The sequence below is a fragment of the Vidua chalybeata genome, chromosome 20 (assembly GCF_026979565.1).
Source record: "Vidua chalybeata isolate OUT-0048 chromosome 20, bVidCha1 merged haplotype, whole genome shotgun sequence".
Taxonomy (NCBI): domain Eukaryota; kingdom Metazoa; phylum Chordata; class Aves; order Passeriformes; family Viduidae; genus Vidua; species Vidua chalybeata.
The window spans coordinates 5,367,560-5,390,104 of NC_071549.1; the positions used below are offsets into that span (position 1 = coordinate 5,367,560).

At 53.8% G+C, this 22,545-nt stretch overlaps 3 protein-coding genes across 5 annotated transcripts in view; 2 read left to right on the forward strand and 1 right to left on the reverse strand.

The window, feature by feature from the left end:
* Positions 1 to 36: 36 nt before the first annotated feature.
* Positions 37 to 12,143, forward strand: STYXL1 (serine/threonine/tyrosine interacting like 1). 2 transcript variants are annotated; one of them, XM_053960815.1, is made up of 9 exons: positions 37 to 206; positions 2,171 to 2,232; positions 3,337 to 3,479; positions 3,802 to 3,851; positions 4,748 to 4,893; positions 6,226 to 6,371; positions 7,397 to 7,491; positions 9,167 to 9,276; positions 11,368 to 12,143. In XM_053960815.1, exons 1-9 carry the CDS (start codon positions 104 to 106, stop codon positions 11,497 to 11,499), a joined length of 987 nt encoding a protein of 328 aa, XP_053816790.1. In that variant the 5' UTR covers positions 37 to 103; the 3' UTR covers positions 11,500 to 12,143. The 2 variants fall into 2 exon arrangements, with proteins under 2 accessions (XP_053816790.1, XP_053816789.1); XM_053960814.1 differs by having other exon boundaries at positions 38 to 206; positions 3,337 to 3,475; positions 3,795 to 3,851.
* Positions 12,144 to 12,406: 263 nt separating this feature from the next.
* Positions 12,407 to 20,724, forward strand: TMEM120A (transmembrane protein 120A). Its single transcript, XM_053960812.1, has 12 exons — positions 12,407 to 12,533; positions 14,533 to 14,651; positions 15,102 to 15,218; positions 15,662 to 15,721; positions 16,388 to 16,483; positions 16,746 to 16,835; positions 17,169 to 17,234; positions 17,357 to 17,418; positions 17,613 to 17,705; positions 18,316 to 18,380; positions 18,942 to 19,010; positions 19,093 to 20,724. Exons 1-12 carry the CDS (start codon positions 12,459 to 12,461, stop codon positions 19,204 to 19,206), a joined length of 1,026 nt encoding a protein of 341 aa, XP_053816787.1. The 5' UTR covers positions 12,407 to 12,458; the 3' UTR covers positions 19,207 to 20,724.
* The window catches only part of LOC128797896 (NADPH--cytochrome P450 reductase), a 28,361-nt gene continuing 26,341 nt past the window's right edge, over positions 20,526 to 22,545 (reverse strand). For both annotated transcript variants that reach the window (XM_053960809.1, XM_053960811.1), the window contains exons 15-17: positions 22,037 to 22,182; positions 21,766 to 21,851; positions 20,526 to 21,547 (exon numbers count right to left, since the gene is read on the reverse strand). In XM_053960809.1, coding sequence (XP_053816784.1) covers positions 21,403 to 21,547; positions 21,766 to 21,851; positions 22,037 to 22,182 — 377 coding nt within the window. In that variant the 3' untranslated portion in view covers positions 20,526 to 21,402. The remainder of the gene's footprint in view (positions 21,548 to 21,765; positions 21,852 to 22,036; positions 22,183 to 22,545) is intronic.

The window sequence follows — 22,545 nt, forward strand, 5'->3', positions numbered from 1 at the left end:
GCCTGAGGTAACCTTGGAGACCGGCGGGCGTCGCTGCCTGCGGCCGGGCGGGGACGGGGGAGCGCGGTGTCGCGATAGTCGGCGACAGCCGGGCGGACGGGGGATGGCGGGGGTGATGTTCTGCGAGCCCCGACACCTCTACAACATCATCAACCAGTACCGGCGGAGATCGCGGCTGACGGAGCCCAATTACCTGTGCCTGCTGGGTGAGGCCGCGGCACAGGCCTGTCCCTGCTGCTCCTGTCCCTGTCCCTGCTGCTCCTGTCCCTGCTGCTCCTGTCCCTGTCCCTGCTGCTCCTGTCCCTGCTGCTCCTGTCCCTGTTCCTGCTGCTCCTGTCCCTGCTGCTCCAGTCCCTGTTCCTGCTGCTCCTGTCCCTGCCTGCTCCTGTCCCTGTTCCTGCTGCTCCTGTCCCTGCCTGCTCCAGTCCCTGTTCCTGCTGCTCCTGTCCCTGTCCCTGCCTGCTCCAGTCCCTGTCCCTGCCTGCTCCTGTCCCTGCCTGCTCCAGTCCCTGTTCCTGCTGCTCCTGTCCCTGTCCCTGCTGCTCCAGTCCCTGTCCCTGCTGCTCCTGTCCCTGTCCCTGCCTGCTCCTGTCCCTGCTGCTCCAGTCCCTGTCCCTGCCTGCTCCTGTCCCTGCTGCTCCAGTCCCTGTCCCTGCCTGCTCCTGTCCCTGCTGCTCCTGTCCCTGTCCCTGCCTGCTCCTGTCCCTGCTGCTCCTGTCCCTGTCCCTGCCTGCTCCTGTCCCTGCTGCTCCTGTCCCTGTCCCTGCCTGCTCCTGTCCCTGCCTGCTCCTGTCCCTGTCCCTGCCTGTTCCTGCCTGCTCCAGTCCCTGTCCCTGCTGCTCCTGTCCCTGTCCCTGCCTGCTCCTGTCCCTGCCTGCTCCTGTCCCTGTCCCTGCCTGCTCCTGCCCCTGCTGCTCCTGTCCCTATCCCTGCTGCTCCTGTCCCTGTCCCTGCCTCTTCCTGTCCCTGTCCCTGCCTGCTCCAGTCCTTGTTCCTGCCTGCTGCTTCCCCTGCTTGCTTCTTCTGCCCCTGCCTGTCCCTGCTGCTCCCCTGCCTCTGCCAATCCCCCGTCCCTCCTCCCGCTTGTGCATGTCCCTCCCTGTCCCTACCTGTCTTTGCCGTGTCTGCTGCGTCCCCGCCTGCTTCCTCTGCCCCTGCTTGTCCCAGGCACTGTGCTCAGCCCGGGCAGATAGGCTGAGCCAACAGGGCGTGTGAGGAAAAGCACACACATCACTTCTCATCATTTCTGGGGCCTGGCACTAGGGACCTTCCTCCCATCCCATTTCAGGTGCTGTGAGCTGGTGCTGCTTTGGCTTTCCTCATGCTCAGCTCTCCCTGCTCTCATCAGTCCCGTGGATACACACTCTCCCCTGCTGCTCCAGAGGTTTAGAACTGGACTAGATTTCTCAACCCTTACACAAAGATTCCTGATAACCACTTCCATTTTGCATAGTGCCAGTACCCCCAGAAGGGTGCCTGACATTGCAATGTCGTTGTGGCCCTGAGTGGCCCGACACCTCCAAAAATCCAAACGATGGAGGATGTGCCCCAGACCCAAGCTGCCCCCACCTCAAACCTGTGCTGCCCTGACAGTCCCACGGGAACCCTACAAACTGACATCAGGAACCTGGGCTGGCCACTTTTCTTTCCCGGGGAAAAGGACCGGGCTTTGTCTCCAGGGGTTTGGTGAGGGAGTTAGCCAGTTTGGGAGTGGGGTTGGGGTCTTTCCAGTGCCCCTCTGCCCAGCTCTGGAGCAGCAGAGGCAGAGCTGCTGGGCAGGTCAGAGCAGGCACAGGGCAGAGCACAGGACTGAGGCTGGCAATGCTGCAGGAGCACACTTGGGTCAGGACTAACACTGCTGGTTATCACTTGGTGTTACACACAGACTCACAGCAACCCTGGAGTTTGTTACACCCACACCAGAAGGCCTCAGTTTAAAAAAAAAAAAAAAAACAACAAAACATGGAATCATCAAAGTTGGAAAAGACCTCCAAGTTCATCCAGTCCAACAGCTGACCCTGCAACACTAAAACCACCCCTAAACCATATCCCCGAGTGCCACATTCCCACATCTCTTTCTCTGAGTGATGCCTGAATTCCCACCGACAAAACACAAAGAGGATTCCACCTTTAAAAGCCAAATGCTGTGTCTTGGTTGGTTTTTTTTCAGATGCCCGTTCTCAGTGTGAATTCGATGCCAGCCACATTATTACAGCCCAAAGGATTGAACTGGTGAGGGGATTGCTGTTTGTGTGCACTGTGAAAAACGCCAACCACTTGGTTTTTAAAAGTTTTAAAGTTTAATAATAATAATAAAATGGTTATAAAAATAGTAATACAATTAGAGTAATAAAAATTTAGAGTTAGGACAATTACAAGACAATAAAAAGCAAAGAGTTACAGACGTCCAGCTGCTCTCGGACACTTAAGCCACGACAAGCATGTCTTGTGAACAAAGGAATCACCTTAAAAGCAATAGCCTGTTGCATATACAAAACACTTCATGATTATGCTATATTTTATTTAAAACAAGAACTTCATCTGGTACTTGTCAGAAAGTTTCTGTTAATTCCCAGGTGCCTTTGAGTCTCAGTCAGGCTTGAAGAAGTTCGTTTCTGTTGATAAGGAAAGCCATAAATTCCTCTCCTTTGGAAAATTTAGGGGTTTCTGTAATTGTTATCCTTGTGCGAAGAATTCCTTGATTATCCCATCTCTTTCTTGAGCTAGTTAAAAGGTATCTTACATAGTATAGTTTCTATTTTAACATTGTGTTATAACCTAAAAATACATTCAACACACTACTTGAGAGAATTAATACAGCATAACTTTCGAACATTACACATATAATATTCATTGTAACTATTGCGTAAAGCCAATCATAAAATATGCATTTTTCACATGCACCGTCCCTGGATTTAGCAGTTCGCAGGAAGCCCAAACTGGTTTGAAATGTCGCAGCCCCTGCCCTGCCTCGGCCGTGCCCCGCGGCCGCCACTGGGGGGATGTATTCTGTCACAAGGCAAAGGCGGCTCCAGCAGCCCCAAGGATTGGCACACAGGAGCTGAGTATCAGGAAAATCATTGCACAAGAACTCACAGCGCAGCCTTGCCTCACAAGGACAGCGCTGGCATCTGCACCGCTGCCGCTGGTGGAGCAATCAGCGGCGTTTGCATCATTCCTGACTCCTAACCGGGGCTGGCAGTGCCGTGTCCGCCCACACGTACAAACCCAACACGTAGCGAGAGAGTTGTAACTTGCAAGATGTCAGGAGTGTTGATGCCACCAGAGAAGAGTGGAGCCGTGCTCCTGATGGAATTGCTCTGTGATTTTTGGCAGAGTCCTGCGGGGGAGTATGTGATCCCGAATCCCGAGGAGCTGGGCTATGTCAGATTTTGTGTGGTGTATGACCACGACACTGGCTTTTTGAGTTCCACGGACTATCAGGAGGAGGAGGAGGAGGAGGAAAAAAAAACAGGTACGTGTGACCCATGTCAGTGCAGACCTCACTGCTGGATAGAGATTCTTCCCATTCCTCATTTAATTTTATGAGCTTGTTGGAAGAGATGTAAATGTTCCCAGTTTGGTGTGAAAAACTGTGCTCTGCTTCTGTTGTTTCACTGTGTTGTGTATGTTCTCAGGATTCAAAAATCCAGGTTTTATTTCAAAGCATCCTGGCAGCCCTGGTTTCCCATCTGTGGATGATCCCCTGAAGCTCCTTGTTGCATGTGAGGGATGGGTTCTTTTTTTTGCCACATTTCCCTGAGATTTGGCTTGTCCAAATGATTGCCTTTCAGGGAGCAGCGCTGCTTCAGAGACCAAAATCAACAGCTCAGATTCCATGTGTTCCCAGGGTGAGTACTTCCTTCTTTGAGGGCCACAAAAGGCTTTCACTTCATGATATTTAAAAAGATTGACCTTTAATGGAGGTGGCGATTTGATGGAGTTAACCAAGAAATGTGAAGTACTGGAAATTTTTCCAAGGCATTGTTCAGTTTTTCTTGAACCATGGAAGTGTTTGGCTTTCACACATCCTTTGGCTGTTCTGCTGTGAGCAGAACCACTTCTGTTTGTTTGAGATTTACAAAGGCTACAGGAGTTTTAGTAAAGATTTACATCACTTTTTAAAGAAAAAATAGTGGAGTTGTAAGGGGAATGAATAAAGCAAGCAGGTTCTAAATGCTCAGTGGTGAGGCAGTAGAGGGAAGGTGTGAAGAATCAGAACTGGGTTTCTATTGTGCTGATCTGTTTCTAAAGCAGACATAGCTAGAGGGAAGCAGGATGGATTCCTTGGGAGGAGGAGGAGCAGCCATCTCCCATAATCTGCTTCACTGAGGGGAGTGTTTAAAACATTTGTGAAGAATTTAATTAAGAAACTTCTTTTTTTTTCCCTGTTTGCCTAAAGCAGACTAAAGAAAAGGGCTTCCATAAAACTAAGATTATAAAATTTAAATTAATAAAACTTCCCTATTATGGGAAGTTATTAGAAGCATTTCCCAAAGAAAAAACGGGGAGAGGAAAAGAAATCTGGTCCTAGAAGAGAAATCAGGAGAGGAATAAAAGATCAGGATGAGAGGGGAAAAGCAGCACCCCCTGTAACTGAACTGCAGCAACAAATAAAGAATAAGTCGAGCTTTTAACAGTTTTCTCCAGAGCATTAGATGGAATGCAAAGGGATTTGCTGTGGATGTCAGGGAGGCAGATGGAGACACTGAACCTGCCCAGGCAAACAGCTCTTTGGTCTCTTTAGATACTGGGGAAGGAGATGCCCTCCTCCATGCCAGAAACTTGGAGCAGTTCACCCGCCACCCCGTGCTCCTCCTGAAGGGAGGGTACAGGCGTTTTTCAGCTTGTTACCATTTCCTGAAGAGCCACAAGACACTGTGGATGCCTCAGGTGAGATGAGACTAATTTCCAAGTAGATGACATTAATATTCAACTGATGATGGCTGGTGAATTCAGGTTAGATGGTGTTGCAAACCTGGTATCACAGTAACTGCAGACAAAAGAATTAATTGGAGTTACTGTGCTTGCTCTGAGTCTCACCACTGATTCTTTTACAGCCACACTTCTTCCTTTTCTATTGCCTGAAAGGACGTTCATGGAAACAAGCTGGGAATGTTCCCCTGATAACCCCAAAACTGGCCTATGGAGAGTACAGATAACTGAACAAACAGTAGCAAATGATGACAGGGAGCAGGCTGCTCTCTCACACGTGGCTATCTGGCATGGTACACAGCAAATGTTTTCAAACAGAAGTACAATTCCTATCCAAGCACTGTGATCCATGTCTTTTCATCAGGAAGGGTCACAAGTGCCTTCTTTCAATAGGCCCAGGAAGAAAACAGCCATCCACTCAAACACTGTGTCCTCATTGCTTGGTTTCACCTATAAAGATCAATCTATTTGGTTTATGAGAAACAATTACCCTTTATTGCACATTTAGGACAGGCAGGACAGGTTAAGAAGGTGCTGGAACAACAGAGCATTTCATTCCAAGGTGTATTTTGTTCCCATTGTTTCCCTTCTGGTTCCCAGGAAATAGCCCATGACACGGTGCTAACCTGTGGATGCTACAGCACAGGAGAGAAAATCGATTCACTTTGTGCTGCCCTGTGAAGGGTAATTCACTGCTGAGCTTCCCCCTCAGACTCAGCTGGACACAGGCACCTCCCTGCCTCTCAATTTCAGCTTTAAATTGTTAGACTCCTCCTTTGTGCTCCTGGAGCAGTATCCGAGGCACATCCCCTTAGGGATGTGAGGCACTGTTGCCTGCTTGTGTGTTTTTCTCCTCAGCCTCCACGCTGCCGACTCCGGATGCAGCTGCAGATTTGTGCTGTGCCACTCCAGGGCACCTGCAGCTCTGCAGGTGGCAGATGATTTCATTTAGCCTTGCAAACAGCAACTAGGGAGAGCATCAAATGAATCTGTCGTGCTGCAGCCCCTCCAGACAATGGAAAGAATGTATTCCACCTCCTGTTTAGTTGGGATTTGCTTCAAGTAATGGCACAACAGTGAGGCTGTTAATTATTCTCAGCTAGCAAAGACTAGCAAAGACTTCAAAATACAGCAAATCCAGGTGATTGAATGAATCATTACACTAAAATATGTCATGGGCTGCTGACTAAGTGCCTGTTCAACTCTTCACATGACTTTTGTTTAAGAACTTATCGAGCTAATGGGAGCAAAGACACTCTCTAACCTGAGCCTGTGGTTTCTTTCTGGCAGGAACTAGACACCTTCCAGCCATACCCTGTAGAAATACTGCCTGCAAAGCTATATATGGGCAATTTCAAGCAGGCCAGTGACAAACAAATGCAGAAAGATCTGAGGATCAAAGCACTGGTCAACGTCTCTGAACAGCCTGTAACACTGTAAGTTAAACTGTTCAAGGATCACCCTCACCAGTGTCTGTGATGTGAAAAAATGAGGTGACACAGAGTTTATTGGCAGAGGAGTCGGTGCCTGTGGCCTTCCAAGGAAACCTCTGTGCAGATTCCAGTGCCATTCCATGGTCAGTTTTCTAATTTCTGCTCCAGAGTTAGCACAACAGCAACACAGTCCTGCAGCCCTTGACCACTCCACAGGTGAATTGAGTAAGAGGAGGACTGGGAAGCCCTTGGTATTTCAAGTCTATCACATACCACCACTCTTCAGGAAAAACCTGTATCTCTAAATAGCTTTCAGAGCAAAATCTTATCAACACATCTGTGTAAAAGCTAAGTCACTAATATGTCACATTTTTGGTCTTTCTTTCTTACCTGCTCTGTCCATGACCAGACAGCCCAGTCTGCAGGCCTTGCTGGAAATCCAGCTTCCCACAATGAAAAACCCAGTGGCATTTCTCAAGGTGGTGACCTAAACAAAGTAACAAATCCAGTTACCCACCCCAGGACATGTGCACCAGCAGACATTTCTCATGCCTTTGGCTCCAGAGGAATGTCTCTGCACTGTGGGTAATATTCCTGTGCCGTCTGCATGATGTGCTTCCACATTTTGGAAATTCCTCACCAATTTTTTGCCCCGTTCTGAGTTCTGAGTCTGTGGAGGGAGGAGATGCTGCCATAGAAAACCACATGAAGGGAACTGGGGGCTCCACAAAACAGCCAAGACACACTCTGTGAAAGCACACCTGCTTTCAGTTAATCTGTTTTCATTTATCTCTCTGTAGGTCATCTATCTGTAGGTTAAGGCATCAATACTGATAGCATTGAAATGGAAAATCAGTGATTAAACTGAGTCTGTGTTACAAGCATCTCTGTGCCTCACCATAATAAATCCCTTATCATGTTAATGATGATGATGATGATGAACTCACACGTGTAACAGCAAGCAAAATGCTTGCCTCCTTGTCAAGGCTGCTTCTCTGCTCCATGTGGTCTGTGTGCTCTTTTTCCAGGTTTGCAGAAGAAGGTAAATGCCTCCATGTATCTGTTCCCGATTCACTTGAAGCAGATCTTCTTTCTTCCTTCCCCACCATTTCTCATTTCATAGGTGAGTGGGTCCTGATCTGGAATTCCTGAGCCCTTGCTCACTGTAGGATACTAGATGGGAGTGACAGGAAGCCCATACAGGAGGGCAAGCAAGCCCACACCCTGATGGATACCAGAGCTGCCTCACTAACCAGCCTGATGGACAGAGAGGAGATTTTACAGGGCATCTGACTCTGATGTCCCTGCTCATTTTAAAGGATACCTCACTGATAATAGGGAGCTTTCCACCCAATCTGAAAAGGCTTTGCAGAAGGGAATCTACCAGGGCTTCATAGGACTCCCTTACTCCTTTGCAAGAACCCTTTGACTCTCACCAGCCCAAGTCTTCAGCCACCAGAGCTTTATTTGAACCAGAGTGTGACACACAATAGAGAACTCAGCACGAGGCATTGATAATCTTTGTGATTTGCAGTGCGGACCCACTGCAGGGCCCAGGAAGACTTTCAGGTTGGACAGCATGAACCTGCCTTCAGCTGATTTCATCAGATAGGCCAGGAGAAAACACACTCTGCAGCTCAATGCCTGCAGCTCAGGCTCCCGCAGCTCCATCCTGATGCTGTCCAACCATGTCGTTATTTTTTATTGTGCTTATCAAATGGATAACATCTGGCACAGACCAAGGCCCTGCTGAGCTGTGCTGGACAGAGCCACTAGCAAAAGACCACCCTGTCCTCACAGAGCTAATCCAAGTGCAATATCAGACATGACAACTGCACACAAAGAAACAACATTTGAGGATATAATTTTGTAGTCCTGAACTGAATTTCATTATTTGGTGCACCTGAATGTTGACATTCACTTACTTGCCTTTTATTGTGCCTCATGCTTTTTCCCAATAGTATTTCAGAAGCTTCCTTCTGACATCACACATGGTTTGTGGCTGTTTCCAAACCAGACTACAAGAGTCTATTAGTTGCACTTGTGGAAGTGTTCCACTGTTTACCTGATAGTGGAACTGTTTATTTGGCAGTGGAGAGCAGATTACTCAAACCAGAACACGAGACTAAAGCTCTCCACATACTCCAAGAGGAGTGTGCATGTCCTCATGCCAGGTGTATTTTGGAGCGAGGCCAGTTCTACCCAGATCTCAGGATAGAAGTAGTATCTCACAATAGAAATGAGTTTTAAAATGCTGGCTTTGTGCTTGGGAAAAAGAGAACAAACAAAACATCTTGACAGCACTAAAAGAAAATGTTTTGCTCTATGAATTCTGGAGTTCAGTTGCTAATATTTTAAAAACATTATTCTGTCTAGAGAGAGAGAGAAAGAATTTAAAAAGTTATTAAATATGCAACCTTCCATGCAAAATAAAATTTCAATACCTTTAGACCTGTCTGGGGAGAGTTTGTGATGCTGACCACAGCTGATAGGTCATGAAAGACCACTTCTCAGATCCCTGATGTGAAGGTGACACTCGTGTGTAATGAGGCATTGGCTGGTCATTGTCATTGGTGCTGCTCTTCAAGGCCATGTTTTAACTGTAGATTTTTAAGAAAGGCAAATGCTTTCAGAAATGGGAGCTGGCAGTGCCCATCTGCTGCTGTCAGGGCTCCTGAAGGCTCCTGTCTCTCAGGCTGCAGCCCCCCTGTCAGCTGTCACCAAATTAGTGCTTGACTCTGCCACGGGAAGCTCCGTTTCCCAGCTCACTGATGTGTGATTGGCATTTCTTGCCTCAGATGCTCAGCTGGATGTGGGAGCAGTGCTGGTGTTCTCCAGCCTGGGGATCAGCCGCAGCAGCACAGCCACCATGGCCTATCTGATGCACTCCTGCCGCTTTTCCCTGCAGGTATGTCACTGGCACAGTCCCACTGAGACTGGCTCTGCACTTCCTTTCTCTTTCTGAAGCCCCATCACTGTAGTAGTAAGACATTCTCTGTGATTTCATGCACAGTATCCACCTGATGATGCAACTGATTATATGATTTGAGATTGCATCTTCCTTAGACCATTAAGGAGGTGGATTAGGTGTGATTTTGGATCTGTGAGGCCTTACTCTAGAACTTGTGATATTTTTGTTTTCCCTACTTAACTAAAGGGCTAGCAAAGCAAAGCTGTGGATACAGAACATGGTATTTATCTCCTGGGTTTGAGGGAAAGAGTGGAAGCTACTGCAATTAATCCGATATCTTAATTCCATGCTGTTAGAGAAATTTTGAACCCAGTGTTTGCAGGGCTCTCATTTACCATTGACTTCAGTATTGACTTCTTCCAAAATCCTTTTTTATTCCTCCAGAAGCAATCCCCTCCCACAGACACTCCTGTACAGAAATCTGCAATGGGATAGTACTTGCCCAGGAAGGATGTACAGGTCAGATGGCCAGTACAGGCTGTTCCATAGCTCTGAATAATGAAAGAAATTAATGAAGGATGGCTGGGGATGGCCTGGCTGTGCAAGAGCCTGGTGGCCTCTCCCCTGGTGCCAGGCCTTTCTCCCTTTGCATACAACACACAGACAGCATCTCCTGGTACCTCCTAACAGGACAGCTGACCAGCCTCTCCTTAAAAACCTCACCCTTGCTTGGAAAGTTTGGGAGCTTGAAGGGATTGATCCAAATTTCACTAAAGCTGGGTCTGTATCTGATAAGGTGATTGATTTTGTGCAAACATGTCCAACATAAGAGGAAAGCTCTTTCCATGGCTGTGTGCCAGTGGGTAATTAGAGGCTGAGGGTGCCAGCAGGGCTCAGACAGGGTTCAGTCCCTGCACTGACAGGGATGTGATTGCTCCTGCAGGCTGATAACAGCCACTCACTGAATCACAGAATGTGCTTCCAATGGCAGTGCAAAAGTCAAAGCCTGAGCCTTGCCATTCCTCTCAGTTGGCATCAACAGGTTGGCCTCAGCATTTTACTAAATGCAAAAAAAAAAAAAAAAGAAAGAAAGAAAATATTGACAGGGCAGTGCCACTGTTGGCTGGGCAAAGCTTTCCTGAGGGATTACCCTGGAAAAGAAACAAGTTTGTTTCTTGCAGACACAAGCAGTACAACAGATTCCTGTGTGATCCTCCAGCCAATCCAGGCAAAGATCTTTAAAAGCTTCCAAAAAGGCAAGAACAAGGCAGAGTTGGGATGTGCAGCCCCTGATTCTATTAGTGAGCAATATGTGAGTAGTTCTGTTGAGTCCAGGGGAACCAGAGACACCCAGATTGTGAACCCAGAGGAGTAAATATTGGAATATCAGCCTCAGAGCCTGCAGAATCAGCAAGATTAGAAAAACAAACCAATGGAGCACTATCAGCTGACCTTTGGTTTCATTTCCCTTAAGCAACCCTCCAAGTGCAGGGGGCAAACTCTTTTACAAGCAGGGAGATGAGCACTGACAGGAAAACCCAGGGAGGGAACTGCAGTAATGCTGGTGGATCTGCCCTGTGTGTGTCAGAGTTTCTAAGTGATTACTTGGAGCTAACAAATAATTAAGATGGCTGTAATTAATACAGTGGGATAACTGCGAGGTCATAACTGCTCTGCCACATCAGGTCACACCAATCCAAAAGCATGATAACCTTCATTGCTTTATAACCTTTATGGCAGATACTTCACTGCTTTGCTCATCATCTGTGGAAGGAACAGCATTTTAGGGTAGAAAATCCAGGATTGCACCGCTCCATCAGAGTAGAATAACACTCAGTAGTGAAAACAGCCTGAGCTGTCCTTCTGTCCAGGAGAGCAGAGCATGAAGGGGACAGGTTTCTCTCAGGTCCACATCTGGATCCAGCCTATCCCCACTTTGGTACCAAACTCCTCTCTGAAGGTACTTCTGTCCAGCACAGGGAGCAAATACAAAGCTGTGTTGACTGAAGTGTAGCTGCTTTGTGAAAATGCCCAAGAGTCACTTTCTGTTCCATTCCTAACACTTCTTTACTTTCCTTCTGTTTACAGAGAGCTTGGAAATACCTTCTGAAATGCAAAATGAACATGAGACCACACCGGGGTTTTGTGGAGCAGCTCTCAGCCTGGGAGACCCAAATCTATGGGTTCCCAGTCACAGATGTGTCTGAACCAAATTACTGACAGAGAATATCCCGTGGGAAAAGCCGCTTCCCTTCCCCTTTCTGGGGAGAAAGTTACTTGAACACTGTGTGAAAAAAGACCCAAATGTAATGGAAAAGCTTTCCTCTAGCTCCATGTCATTTTGGGTCAAGATCTGGAGCTTGCTGGGGACTCACCTATGCTGGAGGAGGTGGAAGTTTGGGGAATGCAAGTCCTGCAGGATGTGACCCATCAGACACAGCTTGAGTCTTTTGTAAGCAAAGGGGATTATAACCACAGCTGTGGGGCAGTCAGTAGGGTTATCTCTGTGAAGGTTTGTTATCCATGGTCTGGAATAGTAAATTTAGAGTCTGACAGTGCCCACTTCCAGCCCGGAGAGGTGACAGCAGAACTTCCCTGTTTAGAAGTCTCTGTGTCCTGTGAGTGCCTTCTCAGCCAGCACGGCCTCTCACAGACTCACTGGCTGGATTGTTGACAAATCCACCCTTCCCATTTGCTGCCTTCTAATCCTACAACCACACCTCTGGGCAGAGGTGGTGCTTTTAAAGCCCCGGTGCTGTCACATGAAACCTAAACCAGTACCTAAATCAGTACCGCCCTCTCTCTTACAGCACTCCCAATTCTGTTCTTTGACATCACAAAATAAAACACGACAGGAAACCCTCGCTGGCTTTGCAGCACTCTGTGTTCGGGATTTAGCGGTGGGTTTGGCTTTCTCATTCGCGCAGCCAGGGCCGGGAATGCACCCCGGGAGCTGCCCGAGCTGGGAGCGAGCCCGGCGCACCTCGCACAGCCCGCCGCTCCAGCGAAGGGCCGCGATTTGAGGGAATTTCCCGATTCCCAGGCTCCGCTTTAGGGGGAAACGCGGGATAAAGGAGGCCCCGCCCCGCCCCGCCCCCTTCCGGACACGCCCCGGGGCGGGGCCAGGGCCGCCCGTCGCCGCGGGCCGGGCCGGGCCGGTCGCCGCCGCCATCGCCGCCATGGCCTGGGGCGCCTCGCTCGCCGAGTGCCTGCGCGAGTGGGAGGAGCTGCAGGACGGCTACCAGCGCATCCAGGTACCACCGGCCCCGGGACACCCCCGGGCAGGGGCCGAGGGAGCGCTCCGGCCGAGCGCGGCACGCCGGGGTCACCGGCACCGGGGGTGGGAGAACCCCCGCGGGTGCCCCGCAGCATCCCCAGCGGGTACGGCGGGCAGCCGGGCTCTCCCCTCTGCAGTCCGGGTGCTTTCCCCGCCGTGTCCCAGCCCTCGGACACGAGCCTTGGGGCAAAGCTTTGCCTTGGGGCAGAGCGTTTCGGAGCAGGGCAGCGGTGCCGGGCTGTGCCGGGGCGCGGGGCTCGGGAAGAGCGGGGTACCCCGGGCTGATGCCCCAGCCCGCCGCGGACGTGGCGCGGAGACCTCAGATCTCCCGTTTTTCCTGCTGGGAGCGGGGAGCGGCGGTGCCTGGCGTGGCACGTTCGGACGAGGTGCGCAGATGCTGTTTCACTCCTTGTCGCTCCTCTCAGCCCGGCTCGGGGCAGCCCGGAGACAGCCAGCCCCGCGGGGAAACCGGCCAGCAGAGCCGAGGTCTCCCGGAATGCAGGCACGCTCCAGCCAGGCGCCTTGTCCCGACTGCCGTAGCCTGTCACCGCCGGGGCTGGCCGGGGGCTCCGTGCCAGGAAGGTGACCGGTGTCAGAGGTGCTTCCACCTGCTTTGTGTAATCCCCAGGGCGCTGCCTGCCGGAGAAGGAGTGGGCAGGGTTCAGCTCACACAGGGTCACCCAAGGGAAGGGTTGGCCAACCATCTCCTGCTGCCGCTCAGGTCACTCGGCTGCAGCTGCACCCGTTCCCGTTCCCCCTCCTTCCCCCCCGAGAGCGGGGTGAAGCGGATGTTGTTGCGGGCACGTCCCTGCTGTGCCCAGATCTGGGGCAAGGGAGGCTTTGAGAAACCTCCTCTTGCTCCATAGGGGTTGCGTGGATGTCCCGGGTCGCCCACTGCGAGCCCTGAGTGCAGCCGCTCAGCGCCGGCCCTTCCCTTCGGCGCCTCCTCCCGCCGTGACTCCTCATCCAGGCTGTCTCCGAGCGTGCAGCTCGGATGCTGGCACGGCTAAAGGACTTGTCACAAAAACCACTTGCTCACAATTCACTCCAGAGCCAGAAGGAGGTGACTCTAGATGGCAGCAGGAAAGCTTGATGGTCAAGCAGGGAATGTCCTCGGATAAATCGGGGACATAAATCACTGCTGTGGAGCCGGGACTGTGTGGGATCCGTTCCCTCCTTGCCGCTGCTTGTCACCAGAGGGAGAAGGTTTCTCTCCTCTGCTCTTGGTTTCACCTTTCTCCTTTGGGAACAACTTTGAAGATCTGGTGATCAAGATCTGGTTGATAAGAGCTGCAGAGGTTAGAACTTGTTCATGCCAAGGTCTAGTCCAAGGGTTGTTGTGAGCAGCGTGTAATTCCCTGCTGGAGGTGGCACTGAGGCTGCTGTGGCCGAGGTGAGGCTGTTTTCCTGCTGACCTGGAGAAGCAGCAGGATTGATCCAGCAGCTCTCCCCTTTCCCTACTAAAAATAGTGGAGAAATGCATCCAGCCTTATCCAGGTGCGGTTGGGTTACCGGGCACGTGGCTGCAGCCCTGCTGGGAGCCCTTCCTCTTTGTCCAGCCCACTGACAGGCTCCTTCCAGCTTCCCAGGGGTGCTCAGGTGGAGCCCCAAAGCCATGAGCTGAGAGACAAAGAGCTGCTCATCCTGCCCCAGCACTCAAAGCCACTGTGGTACCACAGTTGTACCCTGGCCCACACAGCGTTTATTCCCAACTCTTTCCTATCTGCTGTGTGCAGTCATTGGTGTCCTGAACATGGGAACATCCTGTGGATAGCCTGCTTGGGACTGGGGCTGGGCATTCCCATGGAAGCAGGCTGTCCCCAAACACACCTGGCCTTCTGCAGCCACCCCTCCTCTCACCCAGCAGCTGCACAGGTGACATTAAGGACATTTGTTTAAGAAAAGCATCATAGAGGGCCCAAGGACAGGGGTGTCTGGGCAGGCAGCTCTAATGCATGCTGGTCTCTCCTTCCCAGGACAACCACAGGCTGTACAAGCAGAAACTCGAGGAGCTGACCAAGCTGCAGGATGGGATCTCCAGCTCCATCGCCCGGCAGAAGAAGCGGCTGAAGGAGCTGTCGCTCTCCCTCAAAAAGTGAGTCAGTGCTCTGTGACAGCACGGGAGGGGAGAGCAGCAAGGACGGGGCTGCTGAGCTCCCCTCACGCCTCAAATGCAAACTTATCTGCAGCCAGGGGCTGTGGGGAGGCTGTTCTCCCCCAGCCCCCCTTTCCTGTGCCCTGTTTGCTGTTCAGAGCTTGCAAGGGTTTTGCAGGTACCATGAGCTGCTCCCCTCCTGCACAAAGCTCTCCCCATCCTTCCTAAGGGTGAGAGACCCATCTGGCCTCACCTTGCTCTCTTCTCTTGAGCAACATCACGGCCTGACAGAGGAGTTTGCCCTGCAGATGGAGTTGTGGACTTGCCTCCCATCCACCTTCCCTGTCCTTGGGGGTGTCCTTGCCCCAGTCAGTCACTTGTGGAGTGCCAGCACGTGCTGCTCACGTTACAGAGGCTCTCCTGACGCCAGTGCCTGTGTCTGCTCCCCAGATGCAAAGCCCAGGCGACTCCCGAGCAGGAAGCATCCATCCAAGAGACCCAGAGCCTGATTAAAGAGAGGCAGAACGTGTTCTTTGAGATGGAGGCCTATCTGCCAAAGAAGAACGGGTGAGAAGGCACCTCAGCTCCAGTGGGGCACCAGGGCCACCCTCCACATCCCTGTGGCTGTAACGCTGCAGGCACAGACCCCTGAGCTGTCACCCTGCACCCAGCGGTGTCACAGCTCTGCTGCTCCACTTGGGCTCCCCAAGGACACCTGGCCAGGAGCCAGCAGTGCTGCCCCTCACTCCTCTGCCTGCTCATGGCCATCACCCACCCTTGCACAGTGTTTGTGCCCAAGGAGAAGCCCTGGTGAACACTCCAGTGCCTGTGGGACGTGGGGTGTGTGCTCCCCCATCTGTCCCCCTGCCCGTGGGAGGGGATTCCAGAGGGTTGGTGCCTGCCAGCTCCGAGTGGAAGCACCTGGGGGCTCATCTCTGGCCCCACTGGTGGCACAAGAGGGGACAGCTCCATGGGCAGGTCCTTGTGCTAACACTCTGCTCTCTCCCCAGGTTGTACCTGAGTCTGGTGCTCGGCAACGTGAACGTGACACTGCTCAGCAAACAGGCCAAGTACGGCCCCTCCTCGCTGCTCCTCTGCTTTTCCTGGCTTGGGATCCCCTTGGCACCAGGAACAACAGCTCCTCCCAGGCAGACATGGGGAGACACTTGGCTCACCTGGTGTAGATTCCCTTCTTGAGCTGTTTTCTGCATCACTTCCCAAGAATCAGCCAAATCCTTGGCTCCCCCTCACATTCCTGCTGCTGGGCTGGGATGGACCATTAGCTCTGACAAGTTAATGGGATCCTCCACCAAAGCCATGTCCATGTTTCCACTGTATTAGGAACTTCCAGGAAAGACAGACTGTGGCTAGTCCCCTCCTCTTCCCTTGGGGAAACACCAGAAGTTGGTTTTGGCCCCTTAGAGCCTTTCACTTGCCAGAGATGCCCAGCCAGGAGCCACTCCCCTCTCCCTCTGTTCCCCAGTCCTGCCCTTGGAGATGTGTGCAGATCCCAGTCTGCCCATCTTCCCCGCCAGGCTGGGGTGGTTTGGGGTGCTCAGCTGTGTGGAAGGAGCCTGATGTGCTCTGCTCTCAGAAATACCCCCAAGGCAAAGTTCTTCCCGAGTGTCTCCCAGAGGTTCCCAAAAGGACATCACTTTACCCGGCCAGATGGGATGGGAGGACACAGATTCCCAGCAGCCCCCTTGCTCCAAGCCTGTCCTTGTGCTTCCCTGCAGGTTTGCATATAAAGATGAGTACGAGAAGTTCAAGCTCTACCTCACCATCATCCTACTCATTGTCTCCTTCTCCTGTCGGTTCCTCCTCAACTCCAGGTGAGTCTGGCTTGGTGCTGGTAGAGATCTCCTGCCAGAGCCCCCCTGCCCTTCTCTCCCATCCTGGAATATCCAGAGCTGAACAGGAGATCCTGGTAAAGCATCTGGACACTGCCCTGGAGATGGGGTGGCCTTTGTGGCTGCCGTGGCCATGGTGGGTGGTGGGGAGCAGCTCCCTTCCCTTGGGGATGGGTGTCCCACGGGCTGTCCCTGTGCCTGTGCCCCCAGCACGTGCCTTTACACCCTGCTCTGTGTGACCCAGGGTGACAGACGCCGTCTTTAACTTCCTCCTGGTGTGGTACTACTGCACCCTCACCATCCGCGAGAGCATCTTGATCAACAACGGCTCCAAGTGAGTGCCCTGGGCCCGGGGAGGGGCTGGGGGAGCCAGGACCCATCACAGGGGAGCAGCTCCCTCCTACTCAGGGTGTGTGCAAACCCTGCTGGGAGCTGCAGGAGCGGGGCAGGAGGAACCTCCCGTGTGGAGGCGGCGCGGGAAGGTGGAGCTGGAAGGGCCCTGGTGCTGCCCAGCCCCGAGGCCCTGGGTCCTGCTCTGAGGAGCATTTCCCAACCAGCCCTGGGAGCTGTGGGGTGGCTGGGGCTGGGCTGCTCCACTCTCCAGGCTGCCTTTGGCTCTGGATTCATGCTCCAGACGTGACAGTGCTTCTCTGTGTCTGCCCTCCAGGATCAAAGGCTGGTGGGTTTTCCATCACTACATCTCCACCTTCCTCTCAGGTGTCATGCTGACCTGGTAAGTCTGTGTCCCCTGTCCCGTGGCAGCTCTGGCCAAGGGCCCATAGGGGCTGTGGGACAGGCAGGGCTGGCTGTCCCCTCCCAGCCCCATGTCCCCAAGCCAGCACTGTCTCTCCACAGGCCAGATGGGCTCATGTACCAGATGTTCAGGAACCAGTTTCTCTCCTTCTCCATGTACCAGAGTAAGTGCTGCCACATGTGCTGGGACGGGGCCTGACCCCCAGGTGCTGAGAGTGCCTGCAGAGCTCTGCAGCACACAGAGACCTGGCTGCAGCTGCTCAGCTCACCTGGCAGTTCCCTTGGCCTCGTGGGATGATGCTGAGGCTGGAGGGGGATCCCTGGGCAGCTCCTGACAGCAGCCATGCTCTCCTTGCAGGCTTTGTGCAGTTCCTGCAGTATTACTACCAGAGTGGGTGCTTGTACCGGCTGCGAGCGCTGGGAGAGAGGCACAACATGGATCTGACTGTGGGTGAGTGGGGTGTCCCCTTGCTGGTGGTCTCAGGCTGGGAGCTGTGGGTTCTTCTGAAGACCTGGTGACACTCTGATTTGAGGTCACTTTTATCAGTGCCAGGAACAGTAAAAGGTACAAGTCAAACCAAAGCTCCCAGAGCAGCATGTCCTATGGGGCAGCACCACCCCGTAGGATGATTGTCCCCCTCCTCCTGCTCTGCTGGGACCACCAGCCCACAGCTGGCTCCCTCAGGATGTGAAGTGGCAGTGGATGTGGCTCTGGGCATCCCAGGTTTCCCCAGGAAGCTCCTTCAGACATGACACATCCCTCCAACACCCCAGGCACTGTGGGCTGTCACCTCCCCAGCCCCTGTGACACCGAGAGCAGGAGCTGAGGGCCAGCTGCACTGGAGCCCAGAGCCCTGTGTTGGATTAGGAGTCCCTGCCACTGTTCCCCCTGCAAGTGCCCACAGTGAGGCTGGAATGGCAGGACCTCCTCAGCCAGGCACGGTGTGGGCACTGAGCCTCCCTGTCCTCCACGTCTGGAGGAGCTGGGCTCCATCCCCCTCTCTCCATCCCCTCTCCACCAGCCCATTCCAGGTCCTCACAGAAACCTTCCTCCTTTGCAGAGGGCTTCCAGTCCTGGATGTGGAGAGGCCTCACGTTCCTGCTCCCCTTCCTCTTCTTTGGGCAGGTGAGGCTGCCCCAGTCCTTGCAAGATGCCAGAGCTCTGGCTGGGAGTGGGATGTGCCACATTCCCAGCTGTGCTAGGTGGCCTGGACATGGCTCAGACCCCACAGGCTGCCACAGCCATGCGATATGGGATGCCTGGGGCAGGGAAATGCTTCCACCAAGTGCTGAGCCTTTCTCTCCGAAGCAGCCACCACAACTGGGGAAGTGAGATGGGGAGGAGCTGGGGTGGTTCTGCTGGGTGCTGCAGTGAGAACCCTTCCAAAGCCTTCCAAAGCCCTTCTGAGCTCCAGCTTTGAGCTGCTGCTGAAATGATGGAGTCCTTCCTCTGCCAGATCCTTGAGGCTGATGGCCAAAGGCTGCTCTGAGGCCCTTGGGCTCCAGCTGGCCTGAAACAGGGGGGATGTCCCAGCTGGGGTCCTCTGGCCCTGAGCCTGGATGGGTTTCACTGCCCCCACACGAGGTCAGTGTGGGGTTTATACCCAGAGGTGGCAGCTGGGCAGGTACCAGCCTGGGGTTGAGCCCCTGAAAGCAGCAGCTCCCCTGAATCTCCTCTCCCCTGCAGTTCTGGCAGCTCTACAACGCCATCACCCTGTTCCGCATGCTCCAGCACCCCGAGTGCAAGGAGTGGCAGGTAAGGAGGCTCCTGGGAGTGCCCTGGGAGGGGGATGCCCCAGGCAGGTCCCTCCTGCTGACTCCAGCCTCTCCTCCCACAGGTCCTCATGTGCGGCCTCCCCTTCTCCATCCTCTTCCTGGGCAACTTCTTCACCACCCTCCGTGTCGTCCACCAGAAGATTCAGAACAAGAACCAGGACACGAAGGAGAATTGAAGTGGGGCACTGTGGAAGCCTGGACTGTTTCTCCCCACTGGCTCCATCCCCTATCCCCAACTCCTCAATTCCGTCCGGACTCTGGTGTCTCATCCCATTCCTTGGAGGCCCGGGTGTGGGACAGAGCTTGGGGCCTGCTCCTGGACAGTCCATGTGCTCACCTGGAGTCAGGAGCACCCTGCACCTCCTGCCCTGGCTGCCTTCCACATCCAAACAGCAGGATGCTTGGGATGCCACTCCCATTTCACTGGGATGTTCTCTGGATGCTGGTGCTCCCCACCCCACTGGGACAGGGCAGCGTCCAGGGACTGCCTCCCGTGGCTCCAGGGGTGCCCGAGGCTCCCCCTTTTGCCCCCCAGCCCTGCAAGGGCATTCCAGGGCTGCCCCAGCTCCTCCCTCGCCTTCAATCCACAGGGAAGGGGCACGGGAGGGGTGGGAGCAGCAGGAGCCTGCTCCAGGCCTCACGCTGGGGCTGTGCAAGCACCACCTGAGGCTGCAAATGTGAAAATAAAAGGAAGGAGCTGCCCCAGGCCACCGGGACAGTCTGGGAACAGCTCCCACACTCTGCTCTGCGGCTTTGGTTCATCAGGAAGGGGGTCCTGACAAAACCTCCCTGAAAGGAGGGTGGAGGTGGGGGGCAATAGGACAATTGTCACAATAGGACAAGAGGAAACAGCCTCAGGTTTCACCAGGGGAGCTTTAGATAGATATTAATGAAAATGTCTTCACAAAAAAAGGGTTGTCCAGCCCTGACAGAGGCTACCCTGGGCAGTTGTGGAGTCACCATCCCTGCAGGGATTTAAAAGCCATGTGGCAGCTGGGGACATGGTTGAGTGGTGGCTTTGGTAGTGCTGGGTTAAGGGTTGGACTCAATGATTTGGAGAGGTTTCCCAGCCTAAATGAGCCCATGATTTTATGAAAAGTCATCTCCCTGTGCCCTTCCATCAGCCTGAGCCGCAGGGGGTGCTCCTTCCCATGGCACCCCAGTCTGCACAGGCTGTGGCCACCAAGGAGGCCCAGCAGAACATCAGTGTCCCTGGAGGTGGGGAACAGACACCCTGTACCAGCACTGGGAGCTCTGGAAGAACCAAAGAGCAGGTTGGGCACAGCTGCACCCCAGTCCAGAGCCCCCCACTGCCATCCTCCCTCCCCTCCCACAGCCCAGCACTCAGGGTAAGGGCTGTCACCAGCTCAGCCTAAACCCAGAGCTGCCACCACATGCCCAGATTTCCTCCTGGTTATCATCCATGGCTCCTCCTGCCTCCTTCTTCCCTCTGGCTGAGCAGAGAGAATGCAGGAAGCAAACTCCAGACACAGGATTTTTATTCCAAGGGCAAATGTATTTAAATAATTTACAATCATTGGACAGCCTGGAAGTCTGGGGTTTCTGCTGGGTTTTTTTGTTTGTTTTCTTTTTTTTTTTTTTTCCCCATGCTTAAATCACAAAGATGTTAAAAATAAAAACCATATTTAAAAAATGACCGTACATGGTGCGAGGGAGGGGCTGGGCTCAGGGGAGCAGCCGGGCTGGGGAGACCCTGCCTCCCAAACCGGGTGTATTCCCCAGGGAGAGGAGCTTCCCGCTGGGGCTGGAGCGAGGGCGGGCAGCGGGAATGGAGCAGGGAATGCTGCTGGGGCCATGGGACAGCTCTGTGCCCAGAGCCAGCTGCCAGCCCCACATCCCAGAGCTGGGCAAACAGGGGTGGGCAGGGGGGAGGCAAAGCCACAATCCCAGCCCCAGCACAGCCCCTCCACCCCCCCTCTGCTGTCCCTGCAGGCCAGGGTGGGCTCCAGCCCCGGGGATAAGGCAACACCTCGTGTCCAGGGAAGGACTCCCTGGCAGTGTCTGTCCCTCCTGCCCCACAGTGGCTGCAGTCCCTGATGTCCCTGGCCTCAAGGCAAACGCTGGTGCCATGGGGTGCACCCTGAGGTGCCGGTGACACCGCAGCTCCTGGACAGCAGCCTGAACTACCCCCCTGCCCCTCTCAATCCTTTCCATCCCCTGGGTCCACAAACGGCCCCGAGGGGCTGCTCTGGCCCAGGAAGGGTTGGGAGTGACACCAGGGTAGCTGTGGTTGGGGTGACAGCTGGGGACAACACCGTCACCCACAGCAGCAGTGGGCGAGCAGGCACTTGCCAGCTCCCCTGGCCCACGCCTGGGGACCTGTTCTCTCCCTGGCCCCGCCAGCCCCACTCTTAGCTCCACACATCCAGGGAGTAGCGGCCCTTTGTCATCAGTTTCTTTACATAGTCCACGGCCTGGGGCTGGCTCATGTTCCCAAACTCGGACACGATCTCGTAGAAGGTGTTCTGCACGTCCCGGGCCATGTTCCGGGCATCGCTGTGAACGGGGAGTGTGAGTGAGACACCACAGCACAGCCAGAGCCCTGCCACCTCCCACTCTGGACACAGAGGGTTTGCTCACCCCAGCCCCCCTGCCCTCCTCTGAACCAGGACAGCATAGCCCTCCCAGGGCTTGTAATGCACAGCTGGGGAAACCGAGTCACGCTCCTTTTCCCGAGAATTGCCCCCAAATCCCCATCCTGTCCCCAGACCTACCCGCACACATAGATGTGAGCCATCCCCTCATTAATCAGCTTCCAGACGTTTTCCTTGTTCTTCTTCAGTAAGTGCTGGACATAAACCTGGCAGGAAACAAGGCAGGAGTGAGGAGAGAGGAGCAGAGCCCCCACCCACGGACCTTTGAGAGGGAGGGAAGGCAAGGCTGTGCTCATGGCTCCGGGAGTCAGGGGAAGTGCTGCATGCTCCTGCCTGCCATGGGAGTGATGGTGGGCAGCAGGAACAAGTGGGACGAGGAACAGTGTGGTACCTTCTCAGCCTGGTCCCTGGAGAAGGCCACGTTGAGCTGGGTGAGGACTCCCTCCTTCTGGAAGCGGGCCAGCTCCTCCCGGTACAGGTAGTCCTCGTGCTCGCGGCGGCAGCCGTAGTAAAGCACTGTCTCACCCACCTCTTTGCCTGCAGGGTCACACAGCCCCTATCAGCTGGGCCTGCCAGCCCCCAGCCCTGCCCCCTCCCAACCTCCCCCTCCTGGCACCCCCAGCAGCCCCCAACCCTGTGCTCTCCCCCACCCTGGGCTTGCAGAGGTGCACGATGGTTTTGGTTACACAGGGAAGCTCAGGACTGATTCCCACAAGCTTTAGAATCAAGTCTGAGTGACCGACTGTGGTTATTTGGAGGTGTGGTGGTGGCAGAGGTCAGAGAAGTGCCCCAGGTCTGTCCACCCCCAAACTGCCTCTGTGGCCAAGAGAAGGACAAAGCATCCTTGTGTGGACAAAAGCACTCAGCTCTGTTCACCCTGCCCCCGCACTCTGCTTGTGG

Coding starts and splice junctions, on each gene's coding strand:
- STYXL1 (XM_053960814.1), top strand. CDS start 104: ATGGCGGGGGTGATGTTCTGCGAGCCCCGACACCTCTACAACATCATC. Junction 3,852..4,747: donor AGATTCCATGTGTTCCCAGG/GTGAGTACTTCC, acceptor TGGTCTCTTTAG/ATACTGGGGAAGGAGATGCC. Junction 4,894..6,225: donor AGACACTGTGGATGCCTCAG/GTGAGATGAGAC, acceptor TCTTTCTGGCAG/GAACTAGACACCTTCCAGCC.
- TMEM120A (XM_053960812.1), top strand. CDS start 12,459: ATGGCCTGGGGCGCCTCGCTCGCCGAGTGCCTGCGCGAGTGGGAGGAG. Junction 16,484..16,745: donor CGGTTCCTCCTCAACTCCAG/GTGAGTCTGGCT, acceptor TGTGTGACCCAG/GGTGACAGACGCCGTCTTTA. Junction 19,011..19,092: donor CCGAGTGCAAGGAGTGGCAG/GTAAGGAGGCTC, acceptor CTCCTCCCACAG/GTCCTCATGTGCGGCCTCCC.